The sequence below is a fragment of the Zonotrichia albicollis genome, chromosome 2 (assembly GCF_047830755.1).
Source record: "Zonotrichia albicollis isolate bZonAlb1 chromosome 2, bZonAlb1.hap1, whole genome shotgun sequence".
NCBI lineage: Eukaryota > Metazoa > Chordata > Aves > Passeriformes > Passerellidae > Zonotrichia > Zonotrichia albicollis.
In genome coordinates this window covers 34,824,204-34,843,875 of record NC_133820.1, presented here as the reverse complement: position 1 = coordinate 34,843,875, position 19,672 = coordinate 34,824,204, and the positions used below count along the sequence as shown (strand labels likewise).

At 41.4% G+C, this 19,672-nt stretch overlaps 1 protein-coding gene across 1 annotated transcript in view; it reads left to right on the top strand.

Moving 5' to 3' along the window:
- The first annotated feature begins 1,109 nt into the window (after positions 1-1,109).
- Positions 1,110-19,672, top strand: part of CCDC80 (coiled-coil domain containing 80) — a 26,817-nt gene continuing 8,254 nt past the window's right edge. Inside the window, exons 1-7 of the mRNA XM_005486155.4 lie at positions 1,110-1,764; positions 2,155-4,055; positions 8,177-8,333; positions 12,212-12,348; positions 12,986-13,134; positions 16,403-16,506; positions 18,075-18,155. Of these exons, the coding sequence (XP_005486212.2) occupies positions 2,163-4,055; positions 8,177-8,333; positions 12,212-12,348; positions 12,986-13,134; positions 16,403-16,506; positions 18,075-18,155 (2,521 nt within the window). The 5' untranslated portion in view covers positions 1,110-1,764; positions 2,155-2,162. The remainder of the gene's footprint in view (positions 1,765-2,154; positions 4,056-8,176; positions 8,334-12,211; positions 12,349-12,985; positions 13,135-16,402; positions 16,507-18,074; positions 18,156-19,672) is intronic.

The window sequence follows — 19,672 nt, the reverse complement described above, 5'->3', positions numbered from 1 at the left end:
ATGTAGGATGTGATATTTTGGGAAAGGCTGAGAATTTTTGCCCTCGTGTTAATAGGAGCACAGACATTCAGCATTCTCTTCTACCTCCAGGGCAAATAATTTGCCACAAAATACTGAATGCATATTAGCAAAACCACTACTAATGTTCATCAGTGTGTTTGAAAACTTAAAAAAAAAAGATGGAAAGAAAGGAAAGTTTTTTTTTCTTTGAAACATTAATTTCAAGGAAAGTAGTAGGTGCACCTTCACCTCCAGACAATATAACTGAGATCAAATCCAGTGTGTTATCACAGACATGTAACAGCATCCCTATCAATAAGCAAAATCTTGGAAAACAAAGTAGTATTAAGGTGTTGGATATTTTTAGGTGTTACCCACCAACTACAATTAACTGGTGTTTTACACTGGGGGTGCTCAGCACACTGAAGGCAGTGTGAATCAGCTAAAGACCAGGTGCTGCCAGCAAAACTGTGCCAGTTTACGTCAGCTCAATAGAATGGTGTCATTTAGACCATGAAGGGAGAGCAAAGGATATGACCCTGCCTTTACCCTTGTCTCTGTAGGTATTTTTGTATCTTTTCTCTTCTTTTTTTTCCACTGCTTGTGCATATTCATAGGAAATAGATATGACTCTAATTTTAGCACAATAGTAAACAACCCGGTCTCTTTAAAAACTACAAATTAACAAACAGTCATGCCCATGTGATGTTTGAGGAAAGAATATACCTGACATACATGAGGACCTGAAAGAGAAACTGGTTGGAAAGTGGAGAAAAATTGGATTTCACTGAGAAACTCCCATAAAGCAATAAAAACAAGGAAAGAGGAAAGACAAGGCAGAAATAATGAGATTTAACATAATGATTCTTAAACACCAGAGCTGTTATTGAGACTGATGGAGAAGCATACTTTTTTAACCAGACAGTGTCCATTTGGTGGGAGGAAAGAAAAAGCTGAGGTCGGCGAACACGGGAGAGCTGGGATGCGTGAAGGAAAGAGTTAAGGCTGGAGTCACCCTCTCTGAAGTGCTCTGTGATGCTGTGCAGCGTTTCAGCCCCCAGAGCCTTCCTCCTCCTCCCTCCATCGCTGTGTCAGAGTGGGGAGGAGGCGGGTTCTGCTGAGCTGTTAAATCCTGAGTGAAGTTTCCCCCATTTCCAGTGGCCACCGTTCTCTGAGGCTGCTTCGGAGCAGGGCTGGGGTTGCCCTGACATTCCTGGGACCGCGGCCAGCCAAGAAGAAAAAAAAGACGAGTGTTTTACAATTTGCTTTTGTCAAAGCGTGGAGAAAGGGGAAAGGGAAGCGTCCGCTGTTGTTTTTTTTCAGCATCACATTCCTGTGTTTTCCTTCAGCCTGGAAAATACATTAGTGCTGGTGCTTTCCTCTCTGGAAACAAAGGAGCTGAACGGGACTGAGCAAGCAAGGAGTGGGAAGGAGGTTTGGGAAGTTTAAAAGAGAGGGACTCGGGGCAACCAGAAATTCCCTTTTCTTAAATGAAATCGCTGCCTGTGTGGGTAACCGGTACAGCAAAAATCCAGACCTGCAGGTAAATGGAGAAGCAGAGATCACAAAGGAAATTTCCGCTAACCTCGTCCCGCCTGTCAAGAAGGTGAAGAAGAAAGTTAAAAGACACACAACAGGCTCTGCGACCTGTTGGGCTGCGCAAAGATAAATCACTGAACAACAGTAAAGCTGTATGGCATTGGTCTCCTTTTAAAGGAAAAAGACGTGAGAACTCGTCTCTGGCAGGGGAACTTCCCTGAGAGTGTAAGTTTCAAGTCAAATTCTTGTCTTTCTGCTCTCTGTACGGGACCCTTTCTCTGTGTGTCTTTGCATGTGTGTACAGTGAGAGTGTGAGAGAAACAGGGAGAGTGAGAGAGAGAGAAGGATGCAGATCCCGGTGTCGTTTTAGATAGACAGTATCGTGTTACAGAAGGATGATCTAATTTTTTCCTAAAGAGATCCATTCTGTGTTTTTCCCAAAAATAACTGTAAAACTTACAAAGCCACCAGGGCAGGACTGAGGTTTAATTAAGCACTTAAAAATCACACTAAATAACCAGCCTGTGCTTTGCAGTTTTGATCACTTGTGCAAGACACGGTCATACTGTTAACATCTAATTTTTCTCCTTCTCCCCACCCCCCCCCCCAACACAGATTGCACAATGAACTGGAGGCCAGCTCTCAGCTTAGCCCTGCTGTGGGCAGCATGGTTAGTGTGTGGCTCCGAGAAGACAGAGAGGCTAGTGGAAAGGGGGAGCCATGGAGTTAGGAAAGTGCCCCTGGCTTACAGGGCTTCAAGCAGCCTTCTGAGAAAGTCTGGAGCATCCCTGAAGAATTCAAGCCCAAATCCTCGACACTCTGTTACTAAGAGGGATTCCTCAGCACCTCCAAAGCCACCCACCAATCTCCTGCAAGGGGAAGCACGCTCCCAGGCCAGGGGCACAGGGACCAGAGTGAGATTGGTACAGAAACTCACAGCTGCAGCCAAATACCCCAAGTCTGAGATGATTAAGGATGAAGGGATATCCTCTACCACCCAGTCACGAGGGGTACGTTTCCCCTCAGGGTCAGGTTCTCCCAATGTCCTGGCCAGCTTTGCAGGGAAAAATCGGGTGTGGGTCATTTCTGCCCCCCATGCCTCTGAGGGCTACTACCGGCTCATGATGAGCCTGCTGAAAAATGATGTTTACTGTGAATTGGCTGAGAGGCACATCCAGCAGATTGTGTTATTCCATGAAGAAGGGGAAGAAGGGGGAAAAGTTAGAAGGATAACCAATGAAGGAAAAATCCTGGAACAGCCACTGGATCCTGCCCTCATCCCTAAGCTCATGAGCTTTCTGAAACTGGAGAAAGGGAAATTTGGCATGGTACTGTTGAAGAAAACCCTGCAAGTGGAGGAAAGGTATCCTTATCCAGTCAGGCTAGAAGCCATGTACGAAGTCATTGATCAGAACCCCATCAGAAAAATTGAGAAGATGAGGCAGAAGGGCTTCATCCAGACATGCAAAGCAGCTGGGGTGGAGGGGCAAGTGGTTGAGGAAGGCAATAATGGGGGCACCGCGCAGCCTACCCCTGGCAGTGAACATGTCCAGGTGTCAGCAAAGAAGGAGGATCCGAGGAAGACCAATAATCAGCCAACAAGGACCAAAACAGTGAGGAAACCAATGACAACCACAGTGGCCACTCCTCTGCCCACAGTAAAGACCACTACCCTCCCTCCCACCACCACAACTACTCGCGCTACCACCCACGCAGTGACAACAGCCAGCCGGTCTACAGCAACAACTACACCCCTCCCCAGCACACAGAGGACCTGGACCAAGAAGTCACATTCCACCACAGAGTACCACAGGCTGCCAGTAGCCCCTGATGCCACCACGCCACGAGTCACAGCCTCTGAGCACTTCTACTCTCCTTTGTGGAGAACAAACCGCAGGGACCGGCAGCGTGGGCCTCAGGAGAAACAACCGGCAGCCACACGGAAGCCCAACAAGGCTGCCCGCTACGACAGCTTCACAGAACCCCCAACACCTCCCTCAGTGCACTACACAAAGGGAAGTGTGGGTAGATTTAAAGATAATAGAACTGATAGAAAGGACTTTAACCACAGGGACCTGAATGTCACACCTGGGCAATACAAACCAACTAAGACTAAACCACCAAAAAAGAAGACTCAAGAAAAGATACTCAGTAACGAGTATGAAGATAAATATGACCAGAGCAAGCCTGCTAGTTCCCATTTAGAGGAACAGTTTGCAGCAGGAAATATTCCCCAAAAGAAAGGAAAAGAATCGAAGAAGCATGACCGAATGGATAAACCTGAGAAGAAGAAGAAGAAGGACAGACCTGACAAGCAGCAGAAGAGCGAGAAGCAGTCCAAGAAGGTCAAAGCTGAAAAAAAGAGCAAGCAGGACAAAGACCGCAGTAAGAAGAAGAAAGGAAGCAGGACTGAGAATGAGGATTTCTCCAAGTCCAACAAGAAGACTTTCCTACAGCCTCCCAGGAAATCAGCAACGAACCTCCTGGAATATTTTGAAGGCAAGAGGAGACTCATTGTAAGTAATTCATTAATCTGAATTTTATTACCTAAATAAAGTCTTACCTCCCTCGTAGGAGGAGTATGTGGAACTATAAGCTTATAGTGGGTTTCCATTACTCTTTTCTGGTGCTTTTGTCTTTAGAGGTAAAATATGTAGACCTAAATTATTGTTTTCAAAAGCCTTCTATTGGAAATCTTACATGCAGTATAAGAATCAGGCACCAAGAGATTAGGATAAAATCTGTTCCCAGCCACTTCCATGAGCCACCGTATAGCCATCAGATTATCTTGCTTCCAGTGGATATGTAGGTGTCAGGATCTGTATCATTAAGATCAATAAAATGAGGTTCCAGTGTGGATTACATCCATTCATCACCTTGGGGTTCTTGCCAAAGTTACCACGTTTCAGTGCTCTGCATGTTCTGCCAGCTGGCACACCTGCTTTGTCTTGGTGCTGGTGTCCCAAAGCTGGAAGCAAGCCAGGTGGCTTGGCAATACTAGTGCACATCTGACTGAGGATATGCACAAAGGTATGTGATCAGGTGCCCTGAGGGATGGGGAATTTGGAATTATGATCTGATGCGAATTTGGCATTCAGATCTCCAAGACATCTTCACATTTCCTGTGCAAACTTTATTTTGGTTGGGGTTTTTCTCCTGCTGTTTGTATTAAATTGTAACATTCCAGTAAGTTTTCAAGCCTGAGAACTTCAGCATGGTCTGGACTTACTCGTCCCCAGGTTTCATAGCACTGTATGTTTTTCCAACTACTTATAAAAACCACTTCACCTGGGACAGGAAACAGTTTTAGTTGTAGTACAAATGTTTTTTTCTGGCAGATGACACATATCCTGAAGGGTACACTTTGGAAAACATTTCTTTAAAAATATTATTGTGGGAGCTGGTTTCTTGCAATTATCCTGCTGCAAGCTGGTCTGTTTCACAGTTATTGTCCAATAGTCATTGTCACAAATGCTTTTGACTTTCATGCTCCATATTCCAGTATAAATAGCTAAGGTGCCAAGCTAAGATGCCAAGTTAATATTTCAACCATCGGAATGTAATGATTCATTCTGCTGATGATTCATGAGCCTGAAAACAAGGCAACTTTCTTCTCCCCATCCCCATTCTTCAAGGTGTAGGGAATGTGCAGAGCTAGCATAGAAGTTAAAAAAAGCCATATGTTTGAAAAAATTCAACTTGACTGAATTTTGCAAATAATGCCCATTAGTTACTTGTTTACTAATATTTAGCCAAAATAAAAGCTCAGAGAGCGAAACTATAGAAGTTTCTCGCTATAGAAGTTGGGATCCTTGAAATTTGATCTCAATGTTGTGGTTTCCAAGAATATAGGCAGCATCAGGACAAATATAAACAAAGTTGAAAATAAAAGAGCCAAAAGTAAATCTCACAGATGTCAGACCACCACAGTCCTGGCAACTTAAAGGATTGTCTGAAATGTGAACCTTCTGATACTGGGCCACCTCACAGCTGGATATCTAAGAAAAGAGTTGCACAATCTCAGGTTATCAGGCCAGAACTCACTGAAGACAAATGATTATGCCATGCTGCACCTCACTTTTCCTGAATCTAATTACATCCTCAACCGGCTTACTCTGGAGCTCTCTGAATAATAGGTTTGGTTTGGTTATTAGTAAAATCAATGGCTAAACTCTATTTTCTCATTGCCATGTGGAAAATTAAAGAACTTCTCAAGTTTCTTTGAATCCCCACACGTGCCTATTTGCATTCCTTACAATCAAACTCTTCAGTTCCCTTAGGGGAACAATCCTCACAATTAACTCTTTCATTCATGAGTCTATTAACTCCCTCTCTAGAAAATTAGCCCACATTTCTGCAGAAGCAGCTCTACCCAAGTTGATCCCCATTGCTTTGCTGTACTTTTGCCTTTCAGACTGGCTTCCAAGGACATTGTTTCAGGGCTGTTCCAAACATCTTTTAAGAAGGACATGGGGTTTAAGCTCTACGTCATTAACAATTTCAGATTTCAGTGTGAATTTCAAACATCTGGGACTTTGAAATCTATTCTGGGTTAAGTTCAATTGGTGACAAATATAGGTCTCAAGTGCAGAAAGTGATAAAACTGTACGGGTTTTTAGTCCAACAGCCTCACCTCTCTGTGGTGGAGGTTTTGTTGCAGTCTTACAAATGTTTAGAAATCTTGGCCTTGTGAGTTTGGGTTTTTCGTTTATTTCTCTGTGTTGATGAAATGCAAGCTGACAGTTTTTTTGTAACACTCCATATATACCCACATGCACAAATACACATATGCACACCCACACACACACATACAGGCACGCATGCAAATGAGGAACGGGAAGATAACCAGAGGAATGGAGCACCTCTCCTTTGGAAACAGGGTGAAAGAGTGGGGGTTGTTCACCTTGGAGAAGAAAAAGCTCCAGGGAGACCTTATAGGAGCCTTTCAGTACCTAAAGAGAGCTTATAAAAAAGATGGAGAGTGAGAGTTGTGGATGCTCTATCCCTGTAAGTGTCCAACACCAGGCTGGTTGGGGTTTGAGCAACCTAGTAGAAGGTCTAGTAGAAGGTGTCCCTGCCCATGGCAGAAGGGTTGGAACAAGATGATCTTGAAGGTCCCTTCTCACCCAAACCCTCCTGTGATTCTGTTGATAGAGACAGTGCACATACAGCCTGGGTTAAAACAGTCCTGGCACAAAACTTTGGTTGGAAATCTGCTTTGTTCTACAAGGTTTGATGAAGCAGATCAGATTCAGGCTTGACTCTGCATTCCAGCTTATGACCTCCAAAAGTAGGAGGAGACAATATAAACCAATGGTCTGTTTTTCATCTCAGTCCTCAAACCTTCCTCATAATCATTTTTTTTTAATTTGAAGCTTTTTTCTGTGCATTTTAAAAGCAATATTTTACATACTGTAACCCTGAAACAAAATCCCCTTTCTATCTGTCAGTCTCATTCACCTTCATGTCCCAAAGCTGTAGTCATGCCAGGGGTCTTTGCATAAATGAGAGGCAGATTTTATAAGTCTAGAAATGCTTTTACATTGAACTGGATTTGTAATGAGTGTACAGTAAAAATTACCCTTCAGGCCCAACAAACTTCAGAAGGCAGCCAGAAAATTATTATTCCTGGTACAGGTTAAAGCATAAATTTGTAATTGAAGGATTTTGGACTATTTGTGACCTTAAATCATAAAACTTGAGTCTATATTCCAGGTCCCTTTGTATTGGGGGGATCAGTGGCAGGTGTTTGATTGCAGTTCACTGCTGCCAGTTAGAACAATTACATTGCTAGAGCTGCATTATTCCTAGGAATCTTCTGCTGGAAACTACTGCATAGGATCACTGAATGTTGTTATGTGCACCCCTTGTCTGGAATATTTACATCTCCGTCACTGATGAAGGATCTGAGTTGTATGCTCTAAATTTTTTAAAAATTAAATCTTTGCAATCCTTAGAAGGCTTTGAAGTAAGTACTGTAGAATGTAGAGCTTTTTATACTTCTGTTGTTATAATTGTTCTTCTTCCTTTTTGCTCACAGCTGCGCCTTTGTGCAAGTGTAAGTCCCATAAGACATCAAAGTAGCTTAGAACAAAGAAAAGCAAAATCAGTTATTTTCAAATGAAGTCACAGGGGCCTTCTTACTCAGGGTCTCCCTAGATGGCCATCAATTACATGAGTACTCATGTAGCCCTGATTGTACTCACCCCTTGGCAATCAAAACAGGTATGGGAGCTCTGCCTGGACTGTGGGATGAGGGCAGAGCAGCTGCTGTGAGTGAGTCAGAGCACCACTGAAGGCTGTGAGGGATACCTGGTGGGCCTAGCAGAGCAAGGGGTAAAAGGAGAGTATGTGGCTTTTTGTAAAATATCATGATATTTCTTCTACCAGCATTGTGGTAGAAGCAGCAGAAGAGCTGGTGCAACCAGCTGTACCTGCTTCCGAAAGTTTTCCTGCAGCTGACTGAGTGTCTTTGGGTCAGGCCTGGGCATGAGGGTATACTCCAAACAGAAATAAATAACAGCTTTATGGGAAAGAAAGCCCACTTTGCAGACAGCCACTGGTTCTCCTTCAGCTAAACAATCACCTGCTTCATTCCTTATACTAAACAAACTGTTTTGTCTCTGCCACCAACCAGCTGATCACAACCCCCAAGGCGGACAACACCATGTACGTCCAGCAGCGAGATGAGTATCTGGAGAGCTTCTGCAAAATGGCAACCAGGAAGATCTCAGTCATCACGATTTTCGGCACCATGAACAACAGCAGCATGAAAATTGACCACTTCCAGCTAGGTTTTTTCCTTTTAATACTTTCCTTCCATCTCATGGGCACAATACAGACAGCAATGGGAAAAATCACCCCAGGTTTTGACCCCCAGGGTCAAAATCTAAGATTATGCAGGACCTGAAAAGTAGTTCATCTAGAAATATTTAGTGCCACCTTCTTCACACACATTCAGATTTTCCATGTAGACAGGTGACACTGGGCATCCATCTCTCTTAGGTAGCTTTGAAACAACTGCTGTCAGTGTTCATGTCCTGGGAAGTACCCATCAAACCAGTGAAAACCTGTCCTTTTGTAACAACAGTGGCTGGACAAAGACTTCATGTTGCAGTCCAGCAAAGCACTTAAGCTTAGGTATCTCTTGAATCATTGAATCATCTCATTTCTGTCTGAATCTAAAGTTAACACCACTATGAGTGCTTTGCTGGATGAAGCCAAAGAAATACAAATATTCAACAACTCTATACTCCAAATAGAATAAAAGCTTCTAATTTTGCTTACAAGTCCACCACATCTTTCCCCTCAAAGTTCATCTGGTTTTACCAAACTTTGGGAAAAAATGTGTGATGGAACAGAAAGCTCAGGACCTGACCAGCTGCAGGGTGTTTCAGGTCTGGCACATAAATGGCCAGAAGATCACAGATTTATGTCTGGCTTCCAGCTGTGCCTCTGCTACTCTCAGAGGGAAAGGATCTAGCCTTGTCTGTCTGAGTGACAGTGAGTCACAAATCCTGCCAGACTGTCCCTTTGTGCACCTCCTTGACAAATCTGGAGCAGTACAGGATTTGCCACATCAGGCCAAGGTTACTCAAGGTCACATTTTGTGTACCTAGATCCATCTGCCTGTCAGTGGACTGTTTAGGATTATGGTTAGCTCTAGACTGGCTAATATTCAGACATTCACTCTGACACAGACCATATTCTTTCATCCTGTTCTGAACTTAACCTACATCCAAACCTTCCCCAAACCACATAAGAGTATATAACAGCTGAGTTCTCATATGAGGAATTAAATTGTTGAAGAAAAACAGGAGATTTAGAAGGGTATAGGTTAAACCTTACATGAAGTTCATCTTACAGTTTTGTCCAAAACACCAGATCCTGAGCTTTATAGCAATAAATGCAATACAAATAAATAATACAAATATCTTTTTGTTCTACCTCCCTTTCTCCTCCACCCTTCCTGTTTGTATGGCCTCTTCAAGGCTCATTCTCTGTGAGCATCAGAGGCAGCAAAAGCTCCTAAGAAACATTTTGTACACAGTATGTTTCTGCAGTGAGAAGCTTGAGCACCCAGCATTATGAGGCCTACTAGGAGTGCTGCATCTTGGGACTGAAATACAAAAGACAATAACAGAAAAGCCAACAGAAAAGACTTTTCACTTGAAATTTCAAACACATTTAGAAGTGGTCAATGAAAGACCTCAGTGACACTGGTCGAGATTAGCTCACACTGATACCAGAGAATATTTCCCACTTTCCCACTGGAATGGCACAAAAGCTGAGTGTCACTGCAGAGGTCCTCTCTTCAGACCAAGGTAGCAAATGGGGTTTCTTTTCCCCGTGAGAAACAGGGCTTTAATCAACTAAACATCAGCCCCTGGATACCCATCCTACAATCAAAGCAAGCATCTACTCTATCAGGCCACTGCACTGCTAAAATAACCTGCTGACCTTCTTTGTAACCTCATTGGAATTATTTCTAGAGATAAATCTTCTACCCAGCCTGTCTAGCTGCCAAAGATGTATGGAGAAATGTTTCTCCATTCTTTCAGAGAAAAAGAAAAGAGAGTAAGGACTTTGCAGGTAGCAGCATAGTCTCAGCTCTGGTGGATCTTCATGCAAATCCCAGATGTCCTCTATGAGAAGAGTGTCAGGGACAAGCAGTGACTTGGAAGGAAAGAAGCAACTAGATTAACTTCTTTTTTCTCCACAGAAATAATTTCCAAGTTTGAAAGGCAGGTCAGCCTTTGTGGTATTATTTTTTCCTCAATACAGAATTTTGTGTATTACTCTGTAATTTAATATTCTTCTTCTCATTGTAAGTTTTGAAAGAAAATCTCCTAAAAAGAAAATTCTAAAGAGCTAATAAACTTCATATTGATACCTAGAGTTTAAAGCAGAAAGGTGCCATAGGTCAGTTGGTCTAAGTTTCTCCTGTACCTTAGCTGTTTTTCATCACATTTCACAATAACAACTTTTGCATTTTTCCATCTCCATCTAGGCCATTGAGATAGTCTTTGCTTTTAAACATGAACTTTTAGTCGATGTTTTAATGGTCATACTTGCCATTAGTAATACATAAATCTCACTCATCAAGCACATTTAGATATATTTATGAAGTGGATAATCAATCAGCGCATCTTGCAATCCATCCAATCAAAAGCTAGTAGCATTGCTTGTTAATTCTTCATAAAACTTTGAACTGAGGTACATATAACAATGAAAACTCATATAAATTAGATATACAGCATGATAAGTATAACCAAATTTTAAAATTTTCTGGCTTGGCTTTTTTTTTGTAAGCAGTGGGCTCAAGATGTGAAATCTAAAGATCAGATTCTAATTCAGACATTTTCCCAAAATTTTAATTCAGAAGTTTCATTCAGTCTATACACAGGATGGATCTACTGCAAAATTTGAATCAGATCAGTATGCTCCTTAAAAGCCCTGTATGTTTAGAAAACAATTTTACATGCTTTGCTGTATAATGACTAAAATCTTTCGTGTTGCTGTGGATCAATTAATCACATCTCTACTTGCTGACAAATAATTATGGACCAAGGGACTGAAAAGTTGTACCTCTGGATTCCATCTCTTGATGACCTGCTGTGTCTCTGACTTCAGGCAGGTTACTTAAGCCATGGCTGAGGTTTCTAAGTGAGGAGATGAATATAATATTCATGGTGGTGTCACAGGGCATAGGCAGGTTAGCAAGCTCTTGGTGCCCAGGTAACATTTCACTTGGTGTGTGGCTTAGCCTGTCCTTGGCTTTCCAGGCTTACAGTTATGGAGGCTTTTTTCAGCACTGTTGCAGTTGTATGGAGCTGTGCTGAGGACATGGAGACTTTCAGGACTTGACTGCAATTCACCCTGGTTGCACAGGATGTAAGGGACCTCAGTAGCTCCACGGGCTTCTCTTCAACTCTCTGTCTTCAGAAGTCTTTTTCTCATTGCTTCAGAATGTTTTCTTAGAGTGGATCACGGAGTAGGTACAAGTCATAATCAAAACTAACTTTTGGCCTGTCAGGCTGCTAGAATCAGCAAGCAGAAGGAGGAGGGAGTGCCAAAGTGGGGTATCTAGAGAGGTGTGCTGCCAGCACTGCAGCATTCAAGACACGCTGAACAGTTTCTGGTTTCTTATAATCACTGCATGTAAATTTTTAAGACTGGTAAGGTTAACTCTACTGTCCTGGCCTACCTCAACCTGTTCTAGCTATATTTTACTGACCCAAATCACCTATGCTGTTTCATTTGCACATGGTGCACATAGTCAAAATTTCTATTTTCAATTACAGAAGTGGCTATATTTCAGGAGCTCGTGAAATGATTAGTACATGCATATACATGTATGAGCGTATTGAAAAAAATCTCAAAGATCTTTCCAGGAAAAAGCAAGATTTCTCAAAAGAATGTACAAATGATAAATACTGAAGTGCATGAGTCCTAGGATCATCTGATTTTCAAAGACTATGGGGATGGAAAACTAGACAGTTAAAAGTCATATGAATGAAAAGTTCACACACATGATTTATAATACATTGAATATGCAGCAGGAAGAGAGCTTCTGAGAAATGAATTTTCCCTTTTCTTTTAAGGCAAAATCAAAGGCAGAATGCTGTGTGATTCCATGACTATTTTTATTTCTCCTTTGCCTCACATTAAGATAATGAAAAGCCCATGAAAGTGATAGAAGATGAAGATCTTGTGGACCAGCAGCTCATCAGTGAGTTGAGGAAAGAGTATGGGATGACCTACAATGATTTCTTCATGGTGTTGACAGACATTGACATGAAGGTCAAGGTGAGGGTTTCAACTCTTTGAACTCTGTTCTTTTGAAAGAAAATGCATTGGAAACATATGAAAAAAAATTGAAAAATTTAGGAAATTACACTTCACTTCCCTGTGAGGCACATCAGATACTGATGCAGGATCTGGTTATTGTTCAAGGACAAGCAAAAGAACAAACAATAAGTGAAATTTTCAGAACTTAGGTAGCTATCTTCATTTTCTGCACTTAGGGGATCTCAGGAATTGTGTGTTTCTGGTGAAATTATGAGGAACAGAACCTCCTCACACCTGACAGGGTTTTAATGTAGTACCTGGCATTCTAAAACACACAGTTTGGCTGCTCAACAGGATGACAGCACATTACATAAGGACAATCCTCTACTTGAATGGCCTTACAAAAGGATATAACAACTGCAATGTCCTGGCTTTATCACTTCGGGCAAATGCTGAAAATATAACACTTCTAAAGGGCAGTCTGACTGCAAAAACAATTATATTTCCTAGTTTCTGATCTGTTTTAGGCCCTGTTGCCTGAGTGCAAATTAGAATACTTGGATCTCCAAATGTCCTACAGTGCTGTGATACATGCAGAAAGACTGCTAATAGGAGCATCTTCCTACCCACCTGTCTTGGTTTTTTTTCTTAACAGCAATACTATGAAGTACCCATAGCAATGAAGTCTGTGTTTGATTTGATTGACACCTTCCAATCACGAATTAAAGACATGGAAAGACAGAAAAAAGAGGGCATTGTCTGCAAAGAAGATAAGAAACAATCCCTTGAGAGCTTCTTATCCAGGTATCGGCTTCTGTTCTTATCTACTGCTGGTTCTACTAATTATCTACTAATTATTATTACCAGAAAAATACCCATGTAACTATTTCTGGAATTTTAAAATATAGATTTAACAGTATTTACAATAATAAACAAATACAGAGATGCAGCCAGAGCTGAATGTAGTCTTGTATAGAATGCTGAAAGACAGGAAGCATGCTTCCTGACAAACGACATCTACCTTGGACACTGATTTTCAGGGCCTCAGTTTCCCCATCATGACATGGACATAGTAAAATTGATTTGTATTAGAAGAGCAAATAAGGATTAATTCACCAGATGTTAGCTCAATGTTTTGAATGTATGAAGCACAGTGTTTATGTGTTTTGATCATCAACCATCCCAATCTCATTAATTCCATTCTAATCCCTCCCATGTAGTTCAAATCAGTAATTAATTCTCTCTAACTTATTTCTTATCCTGCTTGAGATAACAGTTTGTCTTTGCCAGTATTAGTCATGCATATTATTAAAGGTCTTGCAGATGTTTTTTGCAAAATGTCAGAGACCTTCTACAGAAAGACAATTTTGTTTCTGCAATCTCTACATGCATCTCTACTCTACCTTGAGACCTAAATTCCAGGCAAAAAATTTATCTGGACTGTGGGCATTCAGACCCATAGAAGAGCTGTGCAGTTACAGCCCTCTCTCAATTATCACAGGATAGTTGACAAATTAGGGCTACCCATCCTTCTAGACCTTACCTGTTACAACTGCATCCTCGTCACCTACTATGAGAATGCATGGCAATACACTTAATTTAAAAATAAGCTTTAAAAGTAAGCTTTAAAATAGGCTTTAAAATTAGTGAGGCAGCATGATAGGTTATGACAAGGAGGAAAGGAGCAACAAGTAAATGAATAAGTTGTTGGTTTGTAAACATTTTAAAATTCAATGGTCACTTCAACAGAAGGAGAACTTTTAACAAGACCCACCCCACTTGCTTCACCACCTCCTGTTTAGGTCCCAGTGATTCATCCTTGAGACCACCAAGAAGAACCACAGTTTGGAAACAGCTGATCAGCACAAGAATGGTCTTGTATACTGAAAAGGGACAGGCCCCAAATCCTTCTTTGCTTGGAAACAGCCCTAGTAATAAACACACATTAGAAAACTGGGCACGAAAAAGGCAGAATGTTGCATCTATAAACAGAACTGCTGCTGCACAGAATGCATTTGTTGTCTGTGAAACAAGCATCAGGCTTTAAATATTGGGTGGACTTCTCTAGCTACATTAACTGGTCAGATTCCCTGTAAAATTAATTCCAGTTTTGTCCTGTATCATGTTCCCAGTTGAACAAGAGCTCTGGCATCCTCTCCCTGGTGTTACTCCTTCCAGAGCTTGTTCTTAACAAACCTGCCTGGTGTGAAAGGAGACCATGAGAGCCAGAACCAGCCTGGGTAATGCTTAAAAGCCATGTAGAAGGAGGAAAACCTTAAGTTTGGGGGCGAGTCTCCCTCTTAGATCTAGACACTGGCTGTGCTGCTCCCCAGGCTCACACAGGAGAACGGGATGCAAAACAGGTAGAGGAGGAAGAAAGGATCCATGAAGGGCTGGGTCTGGCAGATTTGTCAGGAGTATTGGTCCATGATTTCTGATGTCAGAAATAAAGCAGAAATCTCTACATTAGTGTTGATGAACTAGCAGCTGTGAAGGACCAACTGAATTCATTCCTAAGATGTAGTCCCAGATGAGCACACCAAGTGCTCCTGGGGTAGGGGAATAAACAGCTTGAATGTCTTTCAAAACTTTTCAGCTCTGTGTAACTGTGTAACACCAAATGAGATATTAAAAAAAAAAAAAAACAAAAAAAAAAAACATAGAACCAAAAAGAAATATAAAAGTATCTTCAAGTGACTTGCAGGTTTTCCCTAGGCAACATATGATCCAATGGCCACATTCTCACTCATTGTTCATAGGTAACCAGGGGCTTGTCTATACAAAATAGCACAAATATTATTTTGTTCACCATTTGCAGAACAATGACACTAAATTTACCTCCTTTTCTTCATATCACATATATGATCCTTAATGATTCTCATTCGTATTCACTTAACTGTACATGCACATTCATGTTTCTTTGCTGTTCCTCCTGAGAAAGATGAAAATCAAGGTTTGTTTTTCAAGGATTTACTTTTATAGTTGTAAAAAAACATCAGTATCAATCAACAAGCAAAGACGTCAGCATGCCCTGCTCTTCTAACAACTTCTTCTCTGACTTTGAGCAGGTGCCACCTTATTTTCTGTTTCTCTTAACTGAAGCAGAATTGACTCTTTGCATTAGCCTTCATTTTGAGATCTTCACATGGTACAGCAGAAAAGCAGGCTATTATTATAACAGAGTAACATCTGCATCCATTTAAAAGATCATTTCCTGCTGTAAAAATATCTCTGCAGCTTTGCAAATTCCTATAAATCTGATTTATTTAGGTTAAGTGAAGATGTACCTATATTTAAAAAACAAGTTGTTGAGAGAGTATTAAAAACCTCTAGAGGTTAGAATTTTTAAAAATTTTAAGTGTTCCTATGGCACTGCCTTTCCTTGACAGGAAAGAAAGGAGATCCTTATGCAAAATCTTGGGTAGATGGTGCAGTCCCTATTAAAGAAAGATTCCAAGATCTATCTTACTGCCCCATGCATGCCCTATAGAGCCATGGGCTGACACAACCACACACTTCCAAACAAGCTCAGATTTAGAGCCATGTTGAAGGTATTTTGAGCAAATGTGGTGCAGGAAAGAAAAAAGAGGTCAGTGATTATTTACAAAGAAGTATGAGTTATGTCTGAAATGAAGATCCACCCTAATTCTCAGACAGCTCTTGGACTGCAAAATAACTGTGCAGTTCCAGCAGTGGTGAATGATGTAAAAGCTAAATGCCTAGTGAGGAATTCCACAGGAATCCTTCTCTCTTGAATATACACTTCTCAGTACTGCTGGAACTATGAAGGGCTTTGAGCAAAGATCATAAACTTTGCAGTGTTTGTTTGGTGAAGCAGCAGCACTGCAGGTGTTTCTTTGAAAGTTTTGGAGGGGTAAAGTTCAAAACAAGCTGTAAAATTCAAACAAAACTTTATCTTCTCCCAGTGATGGACAGAACTGGGAAGATTTCCCATCCAGCTGTTACTTAGAAGTTGTGAGAGATTTGACATATATCAGCCTACAGAAAACAGAAGCACTGAGAGGACATGAGTCACATGTCATGACCATGCATGGCCACACTCTCTTTTCAGGTTCCGATGGAGAAGGCGCCTGGTGGTGATCTCTGCTCCCAGTGATGAAGATTGGGCTTATTCCCAGCAGCTTGCTGCTCTCAGTGGACAAGCCTGCAATTTTGGTGAGTCAGAAGGAATTATATTCTTGCTCCCCCAAACCGCATCCTTCCTGGTGATGTCACCACAGTTCCTTTGCTCAAGTTTGAACCTGGACAGTCTCAGGTCTGACAACTGAAAACCTTCCTCCAGATCCAAATGGAAGGTTATGTTAAGCAGGTAGTACAGCACACTAGTGGCTAAGACAGCTAAACAAAGGATTCCCTGGAATCATTTTTGAAACATTAAACTCATGTACCAGAAAATACTAGCACTCTTCTGGCTTGTACTTCAGGAAACTAATAGTTGTTTTGGGGCTTTTTTGTACTACACAACTTGACAAGGAAAATGCTTTGGTAAGGGCAGATCCTTTAAAATCCAACTGCAAACTAGGCCAGGCATCAGGGAAATGCATGGACACCAAGGTTTTTTTCTTTTCCTTACTGCTTCATTGCCAGAATCTGTAAGGATATTAATGGAATCCATTTCAATCCAATAAAGGCCCTCCCAGACCCATAACTAGGTACTTAAGGTCCACCTACATAGTCAGTGGAGAGAGAAGGGCTCCTCCAGGAGACAACTAAGGGGAAGACCCAGAGGTACTCTTTTGTCTTCATGCCACAAAGTGCAGAGAGACTTACTCCTTAAGTCCCTAGCAATGCACACACCATACAGGGTCTAGACTCAAGTCCTTCAACAGAACAAAACAGGTCCCTTTGAACAGCTGCTATTTCAATGCATTTCAATTGCAGCAGAAGGGAGATCTGCACAGTATGATTGTTAATTCATAATCACCTGGCTTACATTCAGAGCATCAGCATCACCTCATTTGGAAAGTACCAAAGTAAACTCCAACATGGGCCACTGCAAAATGCTTTCTGAAGAATAAAATGTAGTCAAAACAGTTGAGTATCCCCACCCTTTGGTAGCTTGAACACAATCCAGTGAGCTTCTAAAGCACTTATCAACTAAGCACCTTTAACTAAGTGGTATGTTTGCAAGCATCTTACTTCCAAGTTATAAAAGCAGTTACATCAAAGATTTTTTAGATTGTACTGACTCATGTTACATGAACAGTTCATGCTGTCCCTAAGGTTTTTCTTCAAAGCAGAGGCAACAGTCCAAGCCTCTGTGCAGAACAAATGGAAGAAGTGAGTATCTGTCAAAAGCAATTCCCTGTAGTCATTCAGAGTTTAACCGGCATAGATTATGTTTAAATAATTTTTTGCTGTGTGTATGATAAGTAAAAGCTTTACTAGTCAAGAAAACAGTGTAGGAAGATCCTGGAGTTGGAGAATGGCCTCTGCAATTTACTGGTGATTCTGATGCTTGTATCCATATGCTACAGAACCACATCACCATGCTGCTGTCCTTGGAACAGCTGTATGCAACTGATAGCACATTTACTCAACACATCAGCTTATCCTTATGTTTGAGACAGATTACTTGACTGGCAGGGACTCCATAGAAACCAGTAATTCTCCTGGAGGGCTGGCTGAGACTGGGCCCTAATATAGCAAGAACAGACCTGGCTGATTAAACTGAAATCTGTCCAAAGATCTGGTCTGAACCAAAACCTTTATTTCCTCCACAGGTCTGCGCCACATAACAATCCTCAAATTGCTAGGAGTTGGAGAAGACATTGGAGGTGTCTTAGAGTTGTATCCAATTAATGGTAAGTGACTGTTTCCAGTTTCTTCAATACTACCTATGAAGGGCATTATACAGTGCTGAGTACTTCTTTGCTGTAATTCCTTTAGAGGAATGAGTATGATTGTTTTCCTGTTTTGTTTCTTTTAAGAAATAAGATGACACAAAAATAAACAAAAAGCTTTCTTGGTGTTTCTGGGGTAAATATTTTATAGGTTCTTCAGGGAAAAAAAGCATAAATATCTGAGATTCACCTCACATTTTGATTTCCTGTGAAATCAGTCCCCAGGATGCTCTTCTGCCAGCCTTGCTGTCAAAGACAGGAATGTCTATGCCTATTTACATGCTCAAGAGTTTGCAGGGCTAATAGAACACACACTCAGCAGATTCTCCTCTATGGATCCCTCACTTATATTCATAGAATGGCTTGGAGTGAATAGGACATCTTAAAGATAATCTAGTTCCAACCCCCCTGCCATGGGCTGACACATCTTTCACTTCAGCAGGTTCCTCAAAACCCCATCCAACCTATCCTTGAACACTTCCAGAGACAGAGCATCCACATGGGCAACCTGCTCCTGGGTCATACCACCTGTATCCTAAAAAACCTCTTCCTTATATCTAATCTAAATATACCCTGTTTCTGTGTAAAATTAATACCCCTTGTTCATTCTCTGGGCCCTGGTAAAAAGTCTTTCTCCATCTTCCTTATAAGCTCTCTTTAGTACTCCACTTGCATCCCAGCATACTCTTCCAGGTAGATCCTTAAGAGAATCCTTAAGCAGTGTCAAATGCTGTGGGTTCCTCTGCTACCTAATCCAAACAACTGCCTCCATCTGTGGAGGAACAAAGAGAAAGCAGCTTATTTATTCTGTGCATTAAAGCATTCTAGTCCTTCTACAGCACAGGAACATTAAGTCCATGTATGAGGAAAAAGTAAACAGAGGAAGCTGATGTCAGACTTCTTCCATCAACACTCTTGCAGCCTCCACTGATTTTTCACAAGAGGCTTCATGACCTTGTTTATAGTTCCTATTTGTTAAGATCAACAGATCTTTGTCTAATCTCTCCTTGAATTGATGTTGACTTCTAGCACGTGTTCTACTGGGAGAGCTTTTAGAGAAGTACCTTTTATTTGGCCCCTATGCCTTTGTTTGATTCCTCTTATTCCTTGTGTGGGCAAAAAGGTGAAGTTTTAATCACTATGCATCCCTGCAGTAACACTGCATTCACTCCTACCTTGCTTCTGCTTCAACGATGCTGTCATTGGACCTTTGGAAGCCTTCTGAAAATTCACATGGCCTTTATCAGCCAGGCCACTCTTAACCACCTGCTTGCTGACCTCTTTCAGAGAACCTCAAGTCTGTAAGGCAAGGTGCCACAGTGTTAAGAGTCCTGTTGCCAAGCCAACTATGTATATATGTGCCCACTAATCTTAGTTTACTTACAGTTTCTACTCATTTACCCAAGACAGACTTCACACTTGAAAGTCTGGAGTTCACCAGATTTACCGTAGAACATATACATTAAAGAGGAAATGGC